At 56.5% G+C, this 24,361-nt stretch overlaps 1 protein-coding gene across 1 annotated transcript in view; it reads left to right on the plus strand.

The window, feature by feature from the left end:
* PTPRN2 (protein tyrosine phosphatase receptor type N2) overlaps nucleotides 1-24,361 on the plus strand; it is a 711,364-nt gene that overhangs the window by 618,640 nt on the left and 68,363 nt on the right. Inside the window, exon 14 of the mRNA XM_047763645.1 lies at nucleotides 2,948-3,142. Within this exon, the coding sequence (XP_047619601.1) occupies nucleotides 2,948-3,142 (195 nt within the window). The remainder of the gene's footprint in view (nucleotides 1-2,947; nucleotides 3,143-24,361) is intronic.

A 24,361-nucleotide genomic window follows, 5' to 3' on the forward strand; every position in this document is an offset into this window, starting at 1 on the left:
GCTGCCAGTATTGCTGTTTCAGATGAGGCGACCGAGGCACAGAGAGGTTAGGTGGTTTGCCCAAGGTCACACAGCCAGGACTCAGAATTAGGCATCCCGACCCCAGGATGTGAGTGGATGCGAGAGCACGAGGGAGCTTCCAGAAGCCAAGGCAGCATCCCCGTGCAGGTAATGTGCTCCTCACAGCCCCTCTGGAGGAGCTGGTGCCTCTGGTCCTGGGTTCTAGGACAGACCTCCCAGGCAGCCAGGGTCACCCGGCCGGGTGGCTCAGGGCAGTTTTGTGGAGGCCCACAGACCCTCCCGCCTCCTCCCGGGCCTCAGAACCCTGCCTCTCAGACAGCCCTCAGCCCCATCATTTACTGCCGAGAAACTGGCCTGCGGTCAGCCCATGATCTGTAGGTGGACACTCACAGGGGAAGAAGCCTGACTGCCGTGGGGTCCCCGTGGGCAGGGGACCTGTGCAGCCTGGGAACCTCCCCCTATGCAGGGTAGGAGCTGGCCCACCCTGGGGCTCCCACCCCCCAGTCAAGGCTCTGGGGTGGAGTAGTGGCTGCTCTTGAGTGATGGGGGTGGGGGATGCCTTTTTCTTGGGTCTTCACTGCAGCTTTTTTTAAAAAAATAGACTTGGAGTTTCCGTCGTGGCGCAGTGATTAACACATCCGACTAGGAACCACGAGGTTGCAGGTTCGATCCCTGGCCTTGCTCAGTGGGTTAAGGATCCGGCATTGCTGTGAGCTGTGGTGTAGGTTGCAGATGTGGCTCGGATCCTGCGTTGCTGTGGCTCTGGCATAGGCTGGCGGCTACAGCTCCGATTCGACCCCTAGCCTGGGAACCTCCATATGCCATGGGAGCGGCCCCCAAAATGGCAAAAAGACAAAAAAAAATAGACTCTCAAGGAGAACCGTGCTCAGGAGCCCCAGGAAGAAAGCTGGCCTGTGCCAGACGCCCGTGTCACCTTCCGGGAGGCTCTGGGTGCACCCGGTCCCTCTGGGTGACGAGCTCTGGTCTGCAGGCTCCTGCTCCCTCACAAGTCTCTCCCGGCTGCAGGGTCTTTCTGGTTTGCGGGACCGTTTTCATCTCTGCTGCACCTGTCCCCCCACCTCCTCACCGACAGACCGTGAGGACTTTGCGGCCGGCACCTTCCCCACGTGACCCATAGTTTCCTTCAGTTCTGAGTGACAACACGCAGGCTGGGGGCCTCGATGACTCGCCCAGATTCACCCAGAGAGTCTGATCGATCGAGGGCCCCGGCCGGGACCATCCACTCTCCCCGGATCGAGGATGGGGGTCCAGGCACGGGGGTCACTATCCATGCCGGGCACTTTCTCAGGCAGACACCAGGCGGCCTTGAGTTTTACTTCTCAGGGAATAAATCTCAAACCCGTCCAGCCACCCCCAGAAGAGCCCGCCCTCGGGGACCTGTCCTGGGCCGTGACACTGTAGAACTTGCTGCAGAAACACGTGTGCTCTCCCCAGACTGTGGTCACGGCCGCGTGCGTGCGTGCGTGGGCACGTGGGCAGTGAGGCGTGCCTGGCCCCTGGGTATCTGCCTCATCGCAGTGGTCACCTGTCCTGTGTGGGTTTCTTTTGTTTTTAAGGGTGAGAAAACGTGGTGGATTTTCAAACAAGTCCTTTCTTAGGACCACGTGTGACTCTGAGCCCTGGATGCGGGGGGCGGGGGGGGGGCCGCGCAGGGACACCCCCCCCACCCTCCCGTGGCCCTTTTGGCTCTATTTGCTCCTTCCGCGTCCCCCACCCACCCTGATCCTAATGGGGCTGGGGGTCCAGCCCCTCAAAGCACCCAGCCATCCTCTGACCTGGGGACGGGGGCAGAGCTCCTCAGGAACAAGTGCAGTGCTGGGTGAGAGGCTAGGGGGTGGGCGAAGCCCGTGGCAGCGGCCCTGCCTGGGCTGCTCCGGCAGGTGGGCGCAGCCTTCTCGATGGCCCCGGGGAGCAGGGAGGGCTCGAGGGACCCCCAGCACTCCAGCGCAGGCTCCCTCCCCGACAGGTCTGTAAACTTTTCCTTCATTGTTGTATTTGATGACTCAGGGGAGCGTGACAATTTTGGTTCACTGAGCCTGAGGCTGGAAGTCATCAAATTCCACCCCCCCAGAGGCACTTGGTGGCTCAGAGATGGGGGGCACGGCCAGGCCTCTGGGGCAGCCTGGTCACCCACCCTGTGCAGGGCAGTCTGAGACGCTGGGGTGACCACGGAGCTTCCCCCGGGGGTCCCGCTTATCCTTCAGACCCAGAGCTCTGTCCCTGGGGTTCGCCCGTGGAGCAGCACTTCATCAGCCCTGCACGTCCCCTCTCGTCCACACCTCTTGATTCCATCCTGCGTGGGTTTTGCTGGTTTGGGTGTCGTTTGCGGGACACAGAGATTCAAGGAGAGGGTTTTCCCTGAACGCTCGGGCTGTGGTGCCAGCGTCTGCACATCAGTACACAGTGCCAGCCGCCCTCTGCCCAGCCCCCATTCTGAAGAGGAGGGCAGGTGCCTGAGCTAGTCCCACGGCGCTCTGTCCTAAGGGTCCAGCAGCCAGAGCCAGGCCATCAGCCCCTTCTCTGAAACTGGATGTCTGTCCGTGTGCATTTGTGTCTGTATCAGTGTGTGTATCTGTGTGCCTGCATGTATCTGTGTGTATCTATGTGTCTGCCTGTGTGTCTCTGTGTATCTATGCATCTGTGTGTGTGTGTCTGCACACCTGTCTCTGTATGTCTGTGTGTGCATATCTGTGCATCTATGTTTATTTACGTGTCTGTGTGTATCTGTGTGTCTGTGTGTATTTGTGTGTCTGCGTGTGTGTCTGTGCGTGTCTACGGGTCTGTGTGGGCACCTGTATGTGCGTGGCCCCAGGTGAACCCCGCCCGCCCCGGGGGCTCTTGGGGACGCAGGTGAGGCGGTGCGGCCGGGTCCCGCAGCCTCTGACTCGTGCCCTCTGTCCTGCAGGAGCTGTGCCGGCAGCGCATGGCTGTGCGCACATCCGAGCGCCCGGAGGCCCCGCACGGATCCCGCATCAACAGCGTGTCATCGCAGCTCAGCGATGGGCCGATGCCCAGCCCCTCCGCGCGGAGCAGCACCTCGTCGTGGTCGGAGGAGCCCGTGCAGCCCAACATGGATATCTCCACGGGCCACATGGTCCTGGTAAGGCCGGCGGCCTCCGTGCCAGGGATAGGGCAGGGGCCTCTGTGGGCGCAGGAGCTGCAGGGAGGGGCTTGCGGGGTGGCTCCGCAGTGCGCAGCCAGAGGCGGCAGGAGCGGGGGCCCGACGCCGCCCCGAGGGAGCCCCGAGAACGGCCTCAGGGCGCCCCCACTGTGCTCAGGATGCTCGGCCCCCACCTGCGGGGATGCGCGCGGATGCGCTATCTCCAGCCCTCACTGGACAGCGCCCCCCCTCCCCGGCCCACTGCGCAGCGTCCCTGTGAATAGCTGCCGCTCCTGCTGCTTCGCCTTAAAAGAGGCTGGAAGGGCCAGCTGCCTCCTGAGCATCGTTCCGGCCCCGCCAGGCACAGGAGTCCGTGTGTCAGGAGGCCCCCGTCCCCCACGTCCTGAGCGTGTGCCCTCAACGCACAGTTAACTGGCTGAGGTTTCTAAGAGGCGCTTCTTGCAGGCGGGTCCGGGAGGCTGAGCGGACCCTGCCCTCCCGCAGCCTTGGGCCTCGTCCTGGTCAGTGACAGTCACAACGACCAGCGTTTCTCCCCCTGGACATGGGGCCACAGGAGCAGCCAGGCTCTTGAGAGTAGGGGCGGGTCCCACTGAACAGTGAATTTGCCAGGACCCACGGTTGTGGGCGGGGGCGGGGGGGCGTCCTGCAGGTGGTTTCTGTTGTGCTAAAGCGTTCACGTCTTACGGGAACTTTCTTCCTTACGTAGTGATGACACAGACTGCGGGATTAGGCCAGCGTCCTGGTCCCTCCATTCCCAGTGTTGTTGTAACACCCACCGCAGACTGGGTGCCAATTCTCACAGTCTGGAGGCTGTGATGAAGGCAGACTTGGGTCTGGTTCACACACACAGCAGCTTCTGGTGTCCTCCCCTGGGGAGGGGGCCGGGGAGCTCCAGGGGGTCTCCTCTCGGCACTGATGCCAGCATGGGGGCTCAACCTCGTGACCTTGTAACCCCAAAGGCCCCCCCCTTCCTGACACTCCCCTTGGAGGTTAGGACTCCACGCAAGATTGCGGGGATTTCATCCCACAGCAGCCAGCAAACCGCGGAGAAGCCTCGGGGCGGAGGCTGGGGATGGAGGCTGGGGACACCTGGTTGTGGCCCGGAAGTGCAGGGGCGGAGCAGGTTTGGACCAGACTGTGGGGAAGCTGGTGGATAAAGCAGAAGCCTCAGGGGTAACAAGACGAGCAAAGGGCAAGTCAAGAAGCTCTGCTCTACCACCAGCGAGGCTCAGCCGACACCCCCCATTTGTCCCATCCCTGAGGGGGCATGGGGCCAGATCCACTGCGGTGCCCCCACAGGGCTCGGACCAGCGATTCCAAACCCACGTCTACAGCTGACCAGCCCAGAGACCCCACATGGTCGGCCGTGCCCTGGACTCGGGGTCTTTCATTAGCCGACGCCTCCTTTGAATCGGGGTCAGCAGATACCCTTCCCAACTCCCAGGACACGGTGGGGGCAGGAGAGGCCAACGACAGATGCAGCCTCGCGAACCTGCACTGGGCGGTGGCCTGAGCATCCGCCAGCCCCGCCAGGCCCAGTCTCTGCCCTTTGACCCGCTCACAGATGGGAGCCCCGTGTGGCCTTTTCCCCCTTCTCACCCCCAGAAGGTGAAATGGCTCATCCTTCAGGCTCTAAGACTGAAGCCCATCCTCACGGGAGAGGCCGTGGGACACCTCAGACGAAGCCAGAGCCCCATTCACGGGACCAGGCTCTCTTGCTACTGGCGAGTGGCCAGCTGGCTCCCCGTTGGCACAGCCTGCATTGAACCGCATGCCAGGACCCCAGGACCACGTGGGAACCCTGACCTTGGGCCTCACTGGGGCTACCTAGAGCCCCATCTGCCGTGACCCGTCACCTGACCCTCGGGGAGGACACGCTCCGTGCTCTTTGGGCGGCCGACACGGCCAGCTTCCCAAACTGCAGGCTGCGGGTTCAGAGACCGTGCGGAGGCCGTGTGAGGTCCAGGCGGATCCCAGGGACCAGCTGCTCCTGAGGTTCACCTGCTCACAGGAGCATCACACGGACGTGACCTTCCAACATAAAGGCACCATCGAATCAACAGCAAAGCTGCATGCGTGTGGACACAGGTGGCAGGAGGAGCCTCGCAGGTGGCAGGGGCCTTAGCCAGGTTAGCCGGCAGGCTTGCTGGTCACCAGAGCGCACACTGGAAGGTTCGCTTTGCTGGCGAACGGAAGCGCCTTTGAAGGAATGGGGCCGCGTGGGAAGCCAAAAAGCCAATCACTGCCCTGTCCCTCGGCCGTCGGGGGTGCTGCTCTCAGACCCCTAGGGGCCAAGCACCCTCCTCCCCGTCCCAGTCCCTCCGTCCACGCGGCATGTCCCTGTTCACCTGTGGTGACTTCAGGCTCGGAGCCAAGGCACAGAATTGTAGGGACGAGCAGAATTCGCCCTGTCCCCGCAAGGAGGCGGGAGCCCAGCAAGGCCACCAGGAGATCTCGGGCCACCCGTGCAGATGATGGCATGACCGGGAGGTACCCGTTTGATCTGGGCGGATGTCATGCGGGAAGAGGCCAAGCATAGCTTTTCTGCAGGAAGGGACTTGATTACCGCTGGTTAAGGGACCCAAGCAGGTGGACAGACCAGAGAAGTGGGCCAAGGGAGGTCGTGTTGACCGAGGCCCAGAAGCACCGAGGGCTCAGGGACCATGAGAGTGGCCGCTGGGGGAACCGAGGAGGGCAGCTCCCCAGTGGACCTGTGGCGGGGCAGGGGGGCCTCCCAGGAGCCACATCTTCCTGCAGAAACTGGCACAGCCTCAGAGCTGCCGCGGGGCCAAGGGGTCCGCGTGAGATGAAGCTGACAGCACCCGTCAGCCTGGGGCAGAGACAGAAGCCCAGCTGTTTCCTGGCCCCGCGTCCCTGGACACATCCTTTCCCTCCGTTTGCTCATCATCCACAAAACGGGCTCCGTTGTAGGGCCTGCTGCAAGGTCGCTCCAAGGGGAAATGAAACAGCGAGCGACACCTCCCATTGTAAGGATTAAGCCGGAAAGGATCACGGCAAAAAAAAAAAAAAAAAAGAACCAATTTTCCTTTGATGCAACGAAGGGGGAAAAAGGGCCTTCTCTGCAGGGAAAACGTCACGTACCCTGGAGACCAGCAGCCCCAGGCACTCGCGAGGGTGCTTTGGGGAGGGGGGGGATTCACAGGCCCGGGAAGGGGGTCCCCGGAGGCTGGGACTGTGGCCCCTCCCTCGGCAACCCGAGGCCACGCTGAGCATGAGCGCGGCGGGTGAGGCTGGGCCTGGCAGGCTCCCCGAGCTTTCCAGGCCGGGCCCCACGGGTGCACCACGGAGGCGGCCCCAGGACATCTGCAGGAGGAGCAGCAGCGCCAGGAGGAGGGAGTGGAAGTCCTCAGCAGGAAACCGCTGCTTTCTGAAGAAACGTTTCCAAGGCAACGTGGCCGGGGCTCATCAGGCTCAGAGCAGCGCCCTGGAGACAGGTGGCCGCCTTTGGGGGACTTGGTGTCATCAGCATCGCTGTGTTTTAAGCCTGTGGTGGGACTGCTTCTTTGCCAGCTGCGGTCGCATCCTTCTGAGGGTAGAGTTACCTTTCAGTTTCTCTTTCAAAAAGACCCATTTCTAGATCACGTTTGTTTTCGGAGGCTGACACATCAGCAGGGTGGCTGTGTGGACCAGGTCGAGAGCATGTGACGCCCCGCGGTCCTGGTCCCTTGGGAGCTCACTGCTGGGCGCTGGAAACGGAAGCAGCGTGGGGCATGGGTCCGTGTGGACGGAGGGCCCGTGTCCTCGTCCACATGGAAGGTGAGGGCGTGTATGGGCTCTTTGCATCCCTTTTATTCTTGGAAAACACGGCACCGCAGGAGAGAGCGTCCCTGAGCCCGTATGTGCCAGCGCCGTCCTAAGAAATGATGAGACGGGACTGTTGTGACCCATTTCGCAGATGAAGACAGTAAAACCAAGAGTACATCCTTGAAAAGGGGTTGCTACAAGGTTGTGGAAAGCAACCAGAGCCCCCTGTGGTCATGGAGGAGGAGAGGGATTGCGGGGGGTGCTGGTGACTGACAGCCTCCAGGGCCCTGCGGGGGTGGAACATGCTGTGTCCACTGTGGGCACAGCCTGGGCACCGGCACCACTGGCCCATCCCGGACCTCACAGCCCCACCCGGGGGACTCGCCCCCCACGACACCTGCCCCCTGTGCACCCAGAACCTCAGGGGGCTTTTATTGCTCCCCCTTTGCACTGAGTGACCCCTGCCCGGGTCATTTTACCTCCCACCAAGCGCCCTGGCTCGTACTTTGATGCTCCTGGGTCCTGTGAGTTAATTCTTGACCAGGAAGCCGCCCCCCCCCCATCCCAGGGCCTGTCGGGGGCCCAGCCCAGTCTCCTTGGCTTTAAATCCAGCACCTGCCTTTCTGAAAGGGGGGCACCCAGGATCCCCGCGCTCCCTGGCCCTTCCTCTGTGACCAGAACATGCATCCCGGCTCCGCTGGCTGCTCTCCTGTGGGTGGAGGTGGCTGGGATGCCGAGAAGTTGACACCCTGGACCAGGCCTCCACCAACCAAGTGCCCCTCGCAGGCACGGGGGTGGCCAGGGCTTCACGCCCAGCTGAGCCTCAGCGGGACACGCAGGTCTGAGGCCGTGGTTCCTCCTTGGAGGTGCGAGCTGCTGTGAGGAGCTGCTGAGACAGGGGCTTCCCGCAAGCGAAACAGCTCAAGTGCCGGCAAGGAGGTGCCCTGCCCCGCAGCACCCTTGGCCCCGCCGTTCCCGCATTGCGGGGAGGACCTGGGGAGGCACCGGCCACACCCCGCATGTCTGGGCAGAGGTCCTGGGCTGCCTGCCGGAGGCACCAGAGCAGGAAGATGGGGCATCAGGCGACGGACATGCAGGGGGTGGCCCCGAGCTGCTGCTGAATGCGGGACCCCCTTAAAGGGCCACGCTGCCCTGATATCAGAGGCCAATTCCGTAGAATCCCTCTGACCTTGGGCTGGCCCCAGCCTGGAGTCCCAACGACTGAGTGGCCTGGCGGCTTTTCTAGAGCCTCCTGGGTCTGCGGGGTTTCTCACCGGGGTACCATCTCTGTGACCTAGAAATACCTGCCATTGAGGGAGCTCGGGGACAAGAATCATTTGGGACCTGCTGCCAACTGCTGGTGCCCTGCTGGATTCCAGGAGGACCCAGCTACTCGGACAAGACTGCACGTGTGTTTGTGTGTGTGTGTGTGTGTGTGTGTGTGTGTGTGTGGTGCCCAGTGTGTGTCTGGCACACAGGAGGTGTTTCGTTGGTGATCAGAACCCTTGTCTGCCTCCTCCAAGTTTGAGGGTGGCCCCTCCATCTCCATCTTCACAGGACAGGGAGGTACGTCTCCAAAAGTCTCCAAAGTAAGAGGAACGTCCAGCTCTAAATCCTGCGTTTTCTTAAAAGCAAGTTTGCAACGACCTAAATTCATGGTTTTCTTAGTATTTCCCTGTTGTTTGAGTCCGAACCACCCGGGGTCCAGGTTGGGTTTGGTGTCTGCGTTCATGAAAACATTTGAATAACAACTTGCACACCTGGCAGCCAGGTGAGCAGTGGGGAGAACGGGGGGTTGGGACGGCTGGGAGCCCAGCCCCACCGCACGGCTGGCATTCGATTACGGTTTCCGTGTGGTTTGTTAGCAGAAGCTGCCCAGGGCCACCCGCTGTCCTGCCCGCGTGTCGAGGTGGTTCCACGTGTTAACGACTCTACTCAGCTTCTTAGCAGTCTGCGCGATCCTATAATTCAAGGCTCAGTAATTTATCTAGTGTAGACTTACGGTGAGTGCTCTTGGCAATTTTCAGGCTTTGCCACAGCAACATCGTGGCACATGCAAACATAACGAGGAGTCAGATTTCTGGAAGTAAGACCCTAGGTCATCACGCGCGTGCTTTTTGTCTGTCTTGAGAGGTTTTGCCAAGTCTCTGGCCACACCACTTGACTGATTGACCATCTGCCAACGAGGCAGAAAGTGGTGCCCGGGTACCCAGACCCTCCCAGCCTTGGGGACTGGCCAAGTTGGAATCTAGTGCTGCGTGGAAATGCTGTTTCCAAGTGGTGTGAGTCTCATTTCTCTTGCCGTGCAGGACCTTTCATAATTTGGGGGCCGTCCTGGTGCCTTCCAGGAATCGTTTCAGAAGTTTCTCTTGGAGGTGCCCACCCCGGGGCAGAGGCTGTGTGTGTCGCAGGCACCAGCACAGGTGCCGCCACGAGGTACTGACCTGGCTGCCTTGGTGAAACCGGCTCGCTGCTGTCTGCCTCCTGCGGGCCCAAACCTTAGTCCCCACGCGAGGATCCGTTGCGGTCATCGGGGGCAAGGCAGGAACCTTCCGGAAGGTCCATCTGGGAGAACAATGAGGGTCACCCAGCCGCAGGCGGGCGGGTGCGTGCGTTTCCTGAGTGTGAGAATCGTCTGTTCTGTGAGGGGCATTGTTTCTGTGTCCAGAAATAACTCACCACGTGCCTGCAGTAAGAAAAGCGGCCCCTGGAGTTCCCGTCGTGGCGCAGCGGAAACAAATCCGACTAGGAACCATGAGGGTGCAGGTTCGGTCCCTGGCCTCGCTCCGTGGGTGAAGGATCCGGTGTTGCTGTGAGCTGTGGTGTAGGTTGCAGATGCGGCTTGGGTCCTGCGTTGCTGTGGCTGTGGTGTAGGCCGGCAGCTACAGCTCCGATTGGACCCCTAGCCTGGGAACCTCCACATGCCACAAGTGTGGCTCTAGAAAGCAAAAAGAATAGAAAAGCGGCTCCTGGAAGCCTGAGTGCCCGGCTGTTGTCTCTGGGGTGCTGGTCCACTCAGGTGGCTCAGTTCAATCGTCTCGGGTCCTGGGGGCTGGAAGCGGGGGGCAGGGTGTGGCAGGTGTCACTTCTCTGAGGCCTCTCTCCTCGACGTGCGGACCCTGCTTCTGCCTGTGTCCCCCCCCCAGCCTTCCCTCTGCGTGGCTGTGTCCTAATCACCTCTTCTTACAAGGACCCCACAGTCACGTTGGATCAGGGCCGCCGGGACCTCATTTGACCTCTGTCACCTCTTTAAAGGCTCCACGTCCAGATACGCTCACCTCCTGAGACCCTGGGGTCAGGAGGCCACGTGTGAATGTGGGGGACACTGTTGGTCCACGACCAGGATGGAGGCCTGAACCACGCGTGTTTTCTGGTAGCTTGCGGCCAGCGAGAGCTCCAGCTTCCTCCCGCTGCCACCACCCCCCCACCCCACCCCCGCCCCTGCATGTGGTGGCCCAGCCTGGCGTCGCACTGCCCAGAGGCCACCCCCTCCCCAGACAGACAGGCTCGGAAGCATCTGCTCTGCGTCCCGAGCGGAGATGGGGAAGCCGGGGAACTGTCCACGTCTCCTCCTCTTCCTGGCACAGTCACGCATCCCCCGGGGCCCGGCTCCACCTAAGAGCACCGCGTCCTGAGAAGGTGCATCGCGGGAAGGTGTGAGCCCACGAAACAGCACGAGGCAGGTACAGCCTCCCACCTGCAGCCTCATGTGGGAGCGGGGTCCGGGAGGGCGCTCTGGGGGCACTTCTCAGGTGGAAAGTGGCAGGGAGGTTGGCCGAGAGTCTCAGACGCGGGGTACTTCCCTGCAGAGGCGCGCTGCAGCCCCTGCGTGGGGCCCTGGCTGGGGGTGCAGCCCGTGTTGAGGGGCTGTGATGGTGCCTGCCCCCCTCGTGCCCTCGGCCCCCCTCATGCCCTTGGCCGCCAGGCTCCTCCAGGCCTGTAACGTCCACGATCCGTGATGGTTTGGTGGGGATTTTAAGTGAATTTTATTACTTTTGTAGTTGTATAGTTGATGGCTTGGTGTTGATTTAAGGCAAGGGGTGTGTTTTCCACCCCAGTCTTTATTGGGGGGGCGCAGAACTAATTATTATATTTGGGGGGAGGGGATGTCACTTGCCTTGTTATTTTTAAAAATCTGATTTATCGGCGTTTACATCGTGGCTCAGTGGTTACCGAATCCGACTAGGAACCATGAGGTTGCAGGTTCGATCCCTGGCCTCACTCAGTGGGTTAAGGATCCGGTGTTGCCGTGAGCTGTGGTGTAGATCGCAGACGCAGCTCGGATCCCGTGTTGCTGTGGCTGCAGTGTAGGCTGGTGGCTGCAGCTCCGATTCAAGCTAGCCTGGGAACCTCCATGTGCCGTGGGTGTGACCCTAGAAAATACAAAAAAAAAAAAATCAGATTTATCATTTGAAGGGCTAGAATGGTGCTAGAACCGCCGGTTCCACCCGTCGTTGCTAAATGAACCAGCTTACCCTTGGCCTCTGCGCAGCTCCTGGCCGTGGTAGGTGGTCCATGGCTTCCTGAATGCCAAGGTCTTGCCCTCACAAACTGACAACCTATCTGAGTGGAAAGACGTGCACGGCTCGGACCACGAGCACACGATCCTGTCCTCCATGAGGGCCGGGTGGCCGAAGGACCTGGGGACAGGCGTGGGGTCCTGGCCACAGAGGAGCAGCTGGCCTGGGGTGGGCAGGACACGGGGCAGGAAAGGTCACAGCTCCTCCGGGAGCCCTGATTCCACACACAGGATGCGTCTATGGGGAAACGGGGTGTCCACGCAGCCTCAAGTGGCAGGGACCCTGGGCCAGATGTTGGGTGGCCTGAGCTGCAGCATGAGGAGCTGTGCTCTGTCCGTGTGCGGCTCCATGAACAGAAAATGTGACATCTAGCTTTGGTCTGTTCCCACACTTGAGCGTGTCTGCCAGGTGAGGGTCTTTGCGACAGACAAGCAGGAACTGGCAGGTCACCACCGCTTTCTCTTCTGAGTCAGTGGAGGGGACCTGCAGATGCGCAGGGGGCCTGGGCTCTGATGAAAGCTGGTCCCCGGGGTGATGCCTGGGGCAGCCCCAGACTGTCAGCTTGGGTCTCCCCACCCATAAACCAGGACAGCCTACGAGGCCGGGTGACAGTGCAGGCGCTCGGAAGGTGGCCCTTGGCGGGAGAGCTTCTCCCTGTGGCCCAGACCTCCTCGGTATCACAAGAGGGGCTGGGAAGGCGAAAGACGGACCGTGTGTGGAAGTCGGGGTACGAGGTGCTGAGCTCCCTGCCTCTGCAGGTTCAGCTCCTGTGCCCTGCGTCACCGTCTGGGGTGGCGTCACCCCCTAACTTCTGCTGGGACGGCTGGGTCTGCCTATTCCCGCCGTTTCTCTTCTGGTTCAGCAGTGATTGTCCTGAGGCCTCTGAGAAGCCTATCCCTGCCCTCCCCAAGGGAACTCAGAAACTCTGACTCTGAACCCCCTTCTCCCCTGATACACACTTGCCCAGGATTTTAGTTTTACCTTGTTTTATGCCCTTCCTTATTCCTGATTTTCATAGTCAGTGCCAGGTCAGGTGGACGCTTACCTACCAGATTTTTTTCATCACCCTCGCTCCTTGTTTCTGGGTTCCTTGTTTTGGGATAAAATATCCCTCTTTCACTCTTTTAGTGGGAAGCCCCCCCCCCATTTTTTATTAATTAATCCTCACCCTTGCCTGATAGATTAGACAAGGATCCAATTCTAGTTGATTTTCTTTCCTTACTTTATTTTTATTTTTATTTTTATTTTTTTATTTATTTATTTTTGTCTTTTTGCCTTTTCTAGGGCCTCTCCCGTGGCATATGGAGGTGCCCAGGCTAGGGGTCTCATCGGAGTTGTAGCTGCCAGCCTATGCCAGAGCCACCGCAACACGGGATCCGAGCCGCGTCTGCGACCTTCACAGCAATGCCGGATCCTTAACCCACGGAGTGAGACCAGGGATCAAACCCGCAACATCATGGTTCCTAGTCGGATTCATTAACCACTGCACCACGACGGGAACTCCATCTCCTTACTTTAGAAACACCATTTTCTTACCTTCACTGCTGTGGGAAAGGCCGTTTGTTGCCGGTCCAGGGGCTCTTCCTTCGTGGGTCGGCATACTTTCTTTCTAAATTCTACATTTCTGTTCTGGAATTCCCTGATGCTATGTCTTGGTATGGACCTGTTTTTCATACATGTATTTTTTCCTTTGCCCCAGACTTACTCTGACTCCTGAATCAGAGAATTCCAGTCTTCCCTCAGTTCTAGAGATTGCCGGTGCATTTACAGGTTCAAGGTGACTCTCCTCCATTCTCTCAGTTCTCCTCTCGTCGAGAAGGGCAGGTGTTCTTACTCACCTGCATTTTCTCTCTCGAGTCCTCTGCCCTGCATTACGCGGGATTTCCTCAGGTCTGCCATCCAGTCTGCCTTGTCTCTCTTCAGCAGTGTCTAATCCACTGTGTGATCCATTATCTCCCCAATTTCCAGGAGTATATTTTTCACTTGCAGCTGTCCTGTCATCCTTTTTCAGATCAGCCTGCTCTGTCGTCCTTGTCATGTTGTTGAGCCTCTGTAATGTCCTCAGTTGTTACAGGTGCAGGGTTTGGTTTTTCTCATCTGATACTTCTATGACCTAAGGTCCCATGTGTTGAAACCGGCTCTTGGGTGTGATTGTGATCTCGTGGGTTCTGTAATTTCAGATTATAGACTCCTCATCAGTGGGGCTTTGTCTCTCAGAATTTGGTGTCGCCTATGCTGATGGTCTTAATCTTCACCTCAAAAGAGAGGTTTTGGGATCACGACTCCAGCCCCTCCAGGCTGCCCTAAACCAGGACCATCTTCTTATCAACCCCCACCCAGGGATCCCCAGACTGCGATATAGTGTAACTTTGAGCCTCAATCCTAGACGAGCCCCAGAGGCCAAATGTCTTCCATCCTCAGTCCCGATGGAGCCTGGTGAGCTTCCTCGTGGCCTAAGCAAATCTTTTTACTGACAGTGAGGTCTCCTGAAGGTCCTGGTTAGGGGGGCTCACACCCAGCCCCCTGCCTCCTGCATGCCAAGTTTCCCCATGGCCCCATTTGGATAGTGGAAGCCAGGACCCTGGGTTTTAGGTCCGGGAGACCACTTGGCCCTGCCTCTCCCTCAAAGGCTTGAGTGGCTTCAGGTCCCACGCCTGCTGCTTCCCCTCCCTCTTCACGTGGACTCCCGAGGAGTTCCCTTAGTTTGTGAAGGTGGCCTGTGCTATCTCCCCAGCATCTCCAGACACCCCGTAGAGGCCCTTCACGTTATCTCGTTAGTCTTACCTCCAGGGACATAACTCGTTGCAGGTTAAACAGGGCAGGGGCTGCTGCCAGTTAATGTCACTGTCACCTTGACAGGCACTTCTAAGAACCATGTCATTTTTTTTTTTTAGGGCCACACCCACAACATATGGAGGTTCCCAGGCTAGGGGTCAAATTGGCACTGTAGCTGCAGCCTACACCACAGCTAGAGCAACGCCAGATCCAAGCTTCGTATGCAACCTACACCACAGCTCACAGCAACGCCGGATCCAGGGACAGAACCCTCATCCTCAGGGATACTAATCGGGTCATTACCACTGAGCCGCAATGGGAACTCCACCCGTTTATGTTTTGCATAATAAAGACACGCATCTCAGGGTGACTACCTGTGATCCAAGACAGCAATCAATGACCTCATCAGGGCCAGTTCCCAGACGTCCCTTTCTGTGTGTGGCAAAGGGGTCACCTCGCCTCGGGAAGTGCCTGCACACCGGTGTGTCCAAAATGTGCCATCTGTGGATGCGCCCTGACAGGCACCCCGGGCAGCAGGCAGGTGGTCAGGTGAGTGGACCCCAAATGCTAGCACTGCTGGCCGCAGGGAAATTCCGACAGCGCATGTGCTGTGATGATAAAGGCACTGCCGGGAGGCGTGGGCACAGGTTCCACGGTTGGGTCTCGCTGGAGCGGAAGAGCCGGAGGAAGACATCTGTTAATCTTCCGGCTTCACCCATCCAACCTTGAGAACCCGCGGGCGTGTGATCGGGGCAGTAGCAGCATGATTGGCAGCTGACCTGGGGAAAGATGAAAATACATTCGCTGGTCTTATCTTGAACGTCTCACCCTAAAATGGATCAGCTCTCTTCTTTCCTCTCCTTCAAACTCCTCGTTTCAAAGCAACTGAACAAAGAGCCCTTGGCAGCCACCTCCTGCCTGTTGTGCTGACTACTGGGTCTTGGTTCTGTCTTTTTTCTAGCTGTGTCACTGCCGGTTGGAGGGTCTGGGAAAAGAGGGCAGATAGACTCAGGCATCTGGGCTCCATTCGCTCTTAGCAGGTTTGGTCAGTGAAGCAATGAAAGTAGATTTTTGAGGCTTGCGTGAGCTTTTTCAGCAGTAGTGCCGTTTCTCTTCCCCCCTCCCTGGTATTATTGCTCATAAGCATGCAGCCTATGGGTTTTAGGAAATTAAAAACCAAACATTCTACTTCCAAAGGGCACTTTTAGAACTAATGCACGTATTTTCTAATAATGTGCCACAGAATCCAGCCTTTCCCACCTGGATGTGGGAGGGAAAATGCGTGTCTGTGTTGCAGTCCTCGGTAACCTTTACTGCCCTCACTGGAACTCTTTATTCTCCCTAAAAACTTCATCCGAAAATCGTAATGAGCCCATCATTGGTACAGAACATAAAAGGCTGCTGCTAAGAAAAGACCTGCTGCTTTATGATGCGGGAGATGCTGTCTGTGGGTTGCTAGGCAACCGTCCTCCTCCTCCCTCTTCCTGAAAGGTTTCCCTGTTGAAGGACTGTCGTCATTTGCCGAGTGAAAATTGTCTCCTCTGGGCGTGTGCGTGTCAGTCGGGTGATAGCGAAGGTGCTGGGTCTCAGAGAGAAGCTGCTCCTGTCATTGTTGCTTGGAACTGGCCACTCGAATCCTGTAGGGAGCCGTCTGGCGGGGAGAGGGTGGGGGCGTGGGTGGGTGGCCCTTTAAACGTGTGGATCTGCTGGTACACACACAGAGAAGCGTTATTCAAAACCGCTTTTGCGGGAGATCTTAAGCCAGTACGGCTCGAGTCCCTGAAATGAGGGGACCTCGATTCCTCCATCACTCAACGGCTTGTCTGGGTGTCACCCACCAGCTCCCCCAAACCCCACTAGCCCCCCACTCCTGCCCCCACCAGCCCCCCTCCCCCTGCCAGAGGTGGCAGGGTGGTTGTTTTGGAGACTCTGTTTTCTCCCAGAATATGCTTCTATATTAGATCTTTGAGGGCTCTTTATCTTAAAACTGCGTTGTCATGACACTTTTTTTTTCCTTCTTGTTTCCTGTCACCTCTGGGATCCAAGGTTGGTTTCTGACTGCATTTTTGAACATTCCTGGAATTTCTGAATCACTCCTGGGTTAAAGAAATTTTTCAGATGTCAGAAAGTTATGATTGAGGTTGGAATCAAATTCCTATTTTCTCATCTAATAAAGACTTTTTATTCATTTATGTTAATAGGAATTTATTGTAGAGCGCCTCTTTGCAGATGCAGCCTTTCCTATTGTCCAAGCAATTTATAAAAAATAAACAGGAGTTCCCATCGTGGCTCAGTGGTTCACGCATCCGACTAGGAACCACGAGGTTGCGGGTTCGATCCCTGGCCTCGCTCCGAGAGTTGAGGATCCAGCGTTGCCGTGAGCTGTGGGGTAGGTCGCAGACGTGGCTCAGATCTGGCGTTGCTGTGGCTCTGGCGTAGGCTGGTGACAACAGCTCTGATTAGACCCCTAGCCTGGGAACCTCCCTCTGCCGTGGGAGCAGCCCTAGAAAAGGCAAAAAGGAAAAAAAAATTAAAAATAAATAGAAAGATAGTTTTTGCCAGACAGCTTACTTTTCTGGTTAAACCAGTGATTTCTTTTCCACATCAAAGTCTCAGAAGCATTAACTTTTGTCGTAAAGGTTAAGATAGGTTCTGCCCCAAAGCATCTCTAGACAAACGTTGATTACCCAGAAAACGAGAGGATTTAATTATTGTTAGGCTCCGAGCTTCCCAATGAGTGAGAGAACGATCGAGGCGGGTTTGATCCGTTCAGAATGACTGGGGCTGGTCTCTTCATCTTTCTTTTCGCAGTTTCTTCTGTTTTTCATGTATTCGTGAAGATGAATGCATCATTGATAGAAATAAGGCAACTTAACAGTCATTTTTGTGGTCAATAAACAGCTACTTCAGGAGTTTAAAATGCCACGGTTGACATCTTAAACTTCTAAAAGGCAGAGATCAGTGGCAGTATCGTAAAATTGAATTAATTTTTCTTTAGACCTGTGCTCATTGAGGTAGCTGCCTCCTGGCAGACTGATACTTAAAATCACCGCATTGTCAATTGTGAGGTGTGTGTGTGTGTGTGTGTGTGTGTGTGTGTGTGTGTGTTACTGTCTGTAGACCACAAGGACAAAAAGAAGAGAAACACACAAAAGATACTTGGTAAAGGCAGGTGGTCTGGATGAATAATGTTTCTTTCATTAACATATTTCCCTTATTAACTGTATAATTAATTGTCCATAGCCGAGGGAAGCTATGGAAATTGCATTTTGAGGTGTATCAAAGCCGCCTTATGCTTCAGAGTCCCATGCAATTTACCATTAATGAATCCAGAGATGGAAGCCTCAAATCTTTAATTATTACTTACTATTTGAATGACAAGCAAAGAATTTTATCAGCAGAATTTTAAATGAAAGGGGATTAGCCACTAATGTTGAAACTGTTAATCTTTCTTATGAAAAGAATTTCGAAGAAAATGTTTTAGTGGAGAGAGGTTTGAGGAAAAGCATTTGCCATTAAAATAGCCATTTTCTGATACTCCGGATGAATTTGTCCGGGTTTGACAGCAGGGTGCAAATATGTTCGAAGGTGAATGAATATTTTATGGGACCCAGAGCAGCCCGTTCTCTCCAGGAGTGGCTTATACAATATCCCCAAATACCCCAGCAGAGGTGAGAGCGCTGGTAAGCTAGCCAGGGGGAAAAAAAAAAAGAGGTTGGAAAAATATATGAGACTATTCCTACAAGCAGTGAAAATTTGTTTCCTAGCAGAGACATCTGCCTTTCCCCTTCCGGGTGTGCATTTGGTTTAAGGTTATAAACAGGACATCTTGCTGAGGAAACTGCAAAACGAGGCACTGGGTCCATGGTCAAGGCCCCAAAGGCTTGACTCAAAGCCTCTCAAAGGGATGCTGGCGGTCCCCCAGGCCCACGTGTCCCACATGCAGCTCCAGCTGGGGCACCAGGGCCGAGGCAGAGGCCGAGGAGCTGTGGCCTGCGGTCCGACAGGGATCAGTGGGTGGCCGCACCCTTCATGCGCCCTGGCTGAGCACCCAGGCCGGCCGGGTTCTGTGCCAGATGCTGGGGAGGCGGCACGGAGGAAGGTAACCAGCTGTTGGGGCCTGAACATGCATCTCACCTTTGTTTCTTTTCTTTTCTTTTTTTTTTCTTTTTTCTTTTTTTTGTCTTTTTTGCCATTTCTAGGGCCCCACCTGCAGTACATGGAGGTTCCCAGGCTAGGGGTCAAATCAGAGCTATAGCTGCCAGCCTGCGCCAGAGCCACAGCAATGCCAGAGCCGAGCCACATCTGCAACCTACACCACAGCTCATGCTAACACCGGATCCTTCACCCACGGAGCAAGGCCAGGGATCGAACCTGCAACCTCATGGTTCCTAGTCGGATTTGTGAACCACCGCGCCACGACGGGACCTCCTCCCCTTTGTGTCTTGGTCCTGGTTTCCCCACGAACGAGGGCACGGCCGGCAGTGCTGTGTCCACAGCGCCGTCTGTGTGCAGGGGAAGGTCAGCGGGGAGGGACGTGGCTTTCGGGGCCTGTGGCAGACCCCACCCCGGGCACATGCTGGGCTGCAGGGCAGGTGCACGAAGAGCGGGCCTGGGTTTCGGGTGCCCTCCTGGGAGTTCTGGGCTCCCGCCCACGGGGCGCCCGAGGAGGCCCAGCAGGCGAGGTCCCTGGGGCAGGGGCGCACTTACCATTTCTTAAAAGTTCTCATTTTCTCGGCCCCAGCGTCATCATGGTTTCATCTGAATATGTTTGTGCTGGGCCTGTGGCTTAGCCCGGGATTTCTCACACAGGACATTTCTGGGTTGGCAGGGCCCAGGGCACGGTGAGCCTCATGATTTTAACACCGGGACCCCCGGTGGTCGGCAGGGCTGACTCGGGGTTTCCAGCCTCCCTGGGAAGCTGCCCCGCGACGGGGACGGTCCCTGCTCCCAATGCGGCCACCCACACGCACTCACACCCTTGTCTGTATTTTCAGTGGGTGCCTTCCTTGCGGGAATATGTCACAGGATGCCAGGCCAGGGTAGGGGCTCCACCGATGCCGCTAAAATGTTTTGGGTTAAGCTATTGGCTGTTCGTTGTCTTTGATGTTCTGGGCAAGCGTATCTTCCATGCGAGTTTGCAGAACGGCTGAGAGGAAAAACTAGTGCCATCAACTATCTGGCCCTTTCATCCAGGCCCCGCAGCGTGAAGGTTATTAGAAATATCAGGACTGTTGATGGAACTTTTCAGATTTTTACCTTCGGGTGAATGTAGGCTGTGACCTTCGTGGGTTTTTGGGTTTTTTTTTTTTGTCTTTTTGCCTTTTCTAGGGCCGCTCCCGCGGCATATGGAGGTTCCCAGGCTAGGGGTCCAATTGGAGCTGCAGCTGCCGGTCTACACTGCAGCCACAGCAACTCGGGGTCCTCGTCTGTGACCTACACCACAGCTCACGGCAACGCTGGATCGTTAACCCACTGAGCGAGGGCAGGGACCGAACCCGCAACCTCATGGTTCCCAGTCGGATTCATTAACCACTGCGCCACGACGGGAACTCCCTGTGACCTTGTTTTTTGGGTCAGAGATTTCCTCGCTGTGGTCGTGGGAAGGATCAGGAGTTCAAACATTCGCTAAGCTCTAGAAGGGAGAACAAGTCGACTAATGAAAGGAACGGAATCTGCATTAAATGGCCCGAAATCCCTCGGATTTGCCCCATTAGGGAATCCCGGCACTTCTGGCTCCACGGGTGTCCCCGGGCTCCCTTATGGACACAGCCCGGCTGGTGCCAGTCTGTCCCACCTGGAGGGGGGCGACCTCTCCCGGGCATCTTCATCCTCAGCGCCTCCTCTGCCGAGTGCCCCCGCTGGCGTCACGTTGCGCTTGAAATAAGCCTCAGACCCCTCCCCACGGCCTCCAGCTCCTGAGGACCTGGGCCCAGACTGCCCAGCCCACCCCCGGGCTCCCCACCCGGCCTCCCCCACCCCAGGCTCTCTCCTGAGTGCCACCCCCCTGCCCCCCAGTGTCCAGCCCCGTCCATCTTTCAGGAACCAAGTCCATCAGAGGGAGCTCCCTGCAGACCCCTCACAGCGCCCCCCCCAGGTGCCTTTCTGTGGCAGTTTCTTTCCTCTTACCACTTATACTCTCTGCTGTCTGAAGTTACCTTTGGAAGGTGTCTTCATCAGCTCATGGGTGGCCTGATCTCCAGCTAAAGCATCAGCCCAGCTCCTGGCCGGCTCCTCAGGACGCACGAGGAGGCCCCAGCTCAGACCACGGGCTCCCAGACCTTAGTCTGAATGGATGCCTAAGCGGCCACACCTGCCGACGGAAGAGCAGAATCTGAAAGAGCTTCCGCCTTAACTCTGCCTCCCCCATCAAAGGAGGACGGCTGCTTTCATGCACAATGGCAGGCACCCCTCTTTCCCTTAAATTTAAATGTAAAGAGCTGTCCCTTTATGGAAATAGGGTGTCGTTCTCCCAATCACTTTCCATGGCTTGTAGGTCTTAATCTTTGCATTTTGCCTGTGTTTGCATAACCTCATGCTTCGAGATGTCAAATAAGACATCTCGAAGGTTCGTAAGATTGTTCGTTTAAAACTCTTGGAGCGTCTTGAAGATGACAGCTCAGAAATACAAAGGGAAGTTACCCTTGCGGGTGCTGTTCGTCCACGGCTTCTCTTTTAGTCCTTCTGCAAAGCACCTTGGCCACGCTCGCCACACACCCCCTCCCCCGAAAGGATCTCACACACGAGCCCCAGCAGGAAACCGACTCTCAGTCCTGTGAAAGAACAAGCCTCTCCCCTAGTGAGAAGCAGTAGGTGATCAGGACAAAACGACTTTTTTTTTTTTGCCTTTTTGTCTTTTTGTCTTGTTGCTGTTGTTGTTGTTGTTGCTATTTCTTTGGGCCACTCCCACAGCATATGGAGGTTCCCAGGCTAGGGGTCCAATTGGAGCTGTAGCCGCCGGCCTACGCCAGAGCCACAGCAATGCGGGATCCTAGCCGCGTCTGCAACCTACACCACAGCTCACGGCAACGCTGGATCGTTAACCCACTGAGCGAGGGCAGGGACCGAACCCGCACCCTCATGGTTCCCAGTCGGATATGTTAACCACTGCGCCACGACGGGAACTCCGACTTTTTGTTTTGAAGTTTATGCACGGGAGTGCCTCTGAGACAGAATGGACCCACGTGACCATTTTCCACCAGGGGTTCAGCTGTCAGTCTTGCTAAACTTGTGATGCTCCTTTTCCCTAAATCTACAGAGTAAAGGTGGGTGGAGGTCCCGGACAGATGTGCTGAACCCGTGATTGAGGGGAGGGGACCTTGGGGAGTGACTCATGGCTCAGCCCCTGGGGAGGCAGCCCAGGAACCCGGTTGGTGGTTCCCTGACTCCAGAAACACCCTGCGCGTCATCCAGCTCCTGTTTAAGGACTTGATCCATATGCTTTCTGGCCATTCTGGACTCTTGTAGATTTAGAATACCCAAACTCAGACTTAGAATAAAAATATAGTCATTGGCGTTTGCAATTAATCAGGCTCTGCAAAATCAGGCCTTAACTCCTTTCCGGGTCCTCTCATGTCACGGCTTTGCAAGAGTTGCCTTTCCCTTCTCGGCGCTTCCACCATCGCAGGAGGTGCCGCCTCTTGGCACCCGTGGAAAAGCCAGGAGCTTGGCCTCGAGGACACTTTGAAAAAAACACACCGTTCTCTTTAGAGGTTTTGTTTACTTGTTGCCTTCGTTCTTCCAGTATTTTATTTTTCAGTTACAAACAGGATTTTAAATGAAAACAGCGATGTCAGGTTCACAGCCTCCAAACCTGTGCCCTGCGTCCCGTTTCTCTTCTGCGCCCCTTCTCTGTCACTGGCTCTCGCCTACTGACCGTCTCACCCGACGTGAGTGTATCTTGGGGACTTTCTCTAATGGCTTTGCCTTCGGAAGCGGTTGAACTTTTCTCTGCCCGTTGAGTCATAGAAAACCTCTGTCCCTGCCCCTCTGCTTGGTTACAACATGCAGAACGGAAGCCCACTTCTAAGTCACACTGAGGCAGCAGGAAAAGAGTTTTCAGGGGGCACCAGACCTGCAAAGAGTTTCCGTGGTCCTTGAAGCAGCTCGGCTCGGGACGAGAGCTTTCAGAGGAGGGACGGGGAAGACGACACGGATGCACCTGGGTGGGTGAAGCCAGCTCCGCTGCCCGTGTCCGAGGCACTCACTCGTCCACATCATCTGGTCTTGCTTTTTTGTCTGGTTTTTGTTTTTTTTTTCTGTCTTTTCTAGGGCCGCTCCCGCGGCATATGGAGGTGCCCAGGCGGGGGGTCGAATTGGAGCTGTAGCCACCAGCCTACACCACAGCCACAGCAACGCGGGATCCAAGCCGCATCCATGACCTACACCACAGTTCACGCCCGCGCCGGATCCTTCACCCACGGAGCGAGGCCAGGGATCGAACCCGCAACCCCATGGTTCCTGGTCGACTTGGTTTCCACTGCGCCACAACAGGAACGCCAGCATCGTCTGGTTTTAACCGCTTCCCCGTTCACTGGGAGACAGGAAGCCAACTGCCCGCCTCGAGTCCTTGCAGGAATGTTTCCTCCTCGAGAGCAAAGTTCCACCAGGCGACACTGAAAATGCGACGGAAGATGAAAGCCTCGCGATGCTCCTTCCCTTCTCCTCCCTGATGCCTTGGCCCTGCCCTGCTCCTTGAGGCTCTGTGCACGCAGCCCCGAGGCTGGAGTCCAAACCGTGCCTGCTTTTCCCAGGAAGGCCCTGCGGGGTGGGCACCGAGACCGCCTGCTCCGAGTCTGAGTCTCCCCTCTTGTCAGAAACGTGCCACGCGGACAGCTGCTTTGCACGCGACGTCCCTCGCTTGAAGGCGATAAAGTGATGCGTGTTGAACTATCCACTGAGACCAGTGATCCTGCGACAGGTGAGCCGTGGAGCAGGTGGGGCGGCAGGAGAACAGCCAATCAGGCGGGTGAGTCTTGCTGTTCTTGCTGGTGTCAGGTGGTACTTTGAATACAGGCATACAGGTTGTGATGCCCATTCTGAGCAAATCTCCCTCAGCAAAGAAACGGCAAAACTGCTCTCTGGGCGTTCCCGTCACGGCTCAGTGGTTAACGCATCCGACTAGGAACCATGAGGTTGTGGGTTCGATCCCTGGCCTCGCTCAGTGGGTGAAGGATCTGGCGTGGCCGTGAGCTGTGGTGTAGGTGGCAGGTGCGACTCGGATCCCGTGTTGTTGTGGCTCTGGCGTAGGCCAGTGGCTACAGCTCCGATTGGACCCCTAGCCTGGGAACCTCCACATGCCCCGGGAGCAGCCCTAGAAAAGCCAAAAAGACAAAAAAAACAACAAAAAAAAACCCCTGCTCTCTGGTCCTGTAACGGAATCTGTCCTTCCTTGGGTTGGAATGGACTCCTTCGAATTCCTAATTTCAAATTTCCTAGCCTGACACATCATAGGCATAAAGAACATTTAACATATGCCAGATGCAGTAATCTAGAGACACCGAAATGCTTTTTCTGATCAGTCTGCTGACCGGAGGCCCTTGACCCCGTCCGATTCCTCCTTTCGGCTTTTTATATATATATATATATATTTTTTTTTTTTTTTTTTTTTGCTTAGAACTTAAATGTCTTACTTTCCGAATTCAAACATTTAACATAAATGTTTCCCTTTAATGGATTAAAGAAGACAAGTGGCCATATTTATTTTAAAAGAAAAAAGGTCATTTCCCCAAATGGTGGCAGAAGCCGCTTGCTCCTCACTGTTACAAGCGTGGCTCTGATGCCGTCTGTCTTTATAGCACAAACCTTGCCATCCTCTCCCAAGGAAGAAAAGTGTGAAGGGGCTGTGTCTTTACTGAGTCTTCTCCCCAGGCGCTGGTTTCTGGCAGCGTCACTGTGGCATGAACTTTCCCTGGGGACAGTTTCTACTTGTTTCCCAACTGAAGACCCCACAAAGCAGCAGGCATTTCCTGGCATCTGCGGGGACAGGGTTTTAGGCTGACGTGAGCCTTTCCTCTGTGCTGGCCGCCGTGGCTTCACGGTCGCTGGGTCTCAGGTCGCTGGCTTTGGGTGATGGGCCAGCACCCGCAGGAGCTTTCGTATTTCGTGTTAAGAGCTTATTTTTTTCATTAGCCTCTTC

The sequence above is a fragment of the Phacochoerus africanus genome, chromosome 16 (assembly GCF_016906955.1).
Source record: "Phacochoerus africanus isolate WHEZ1 chromosome 16, ROS_Pafr_v1, whole genome shotgun sequence".
Classification (NCBI taxonomy): Eukaryota; Metazoa; Chordata; class Mammalia; order Artiodactyla; family Suidae; genus Phacochoerus; species Phacochoerus africanus.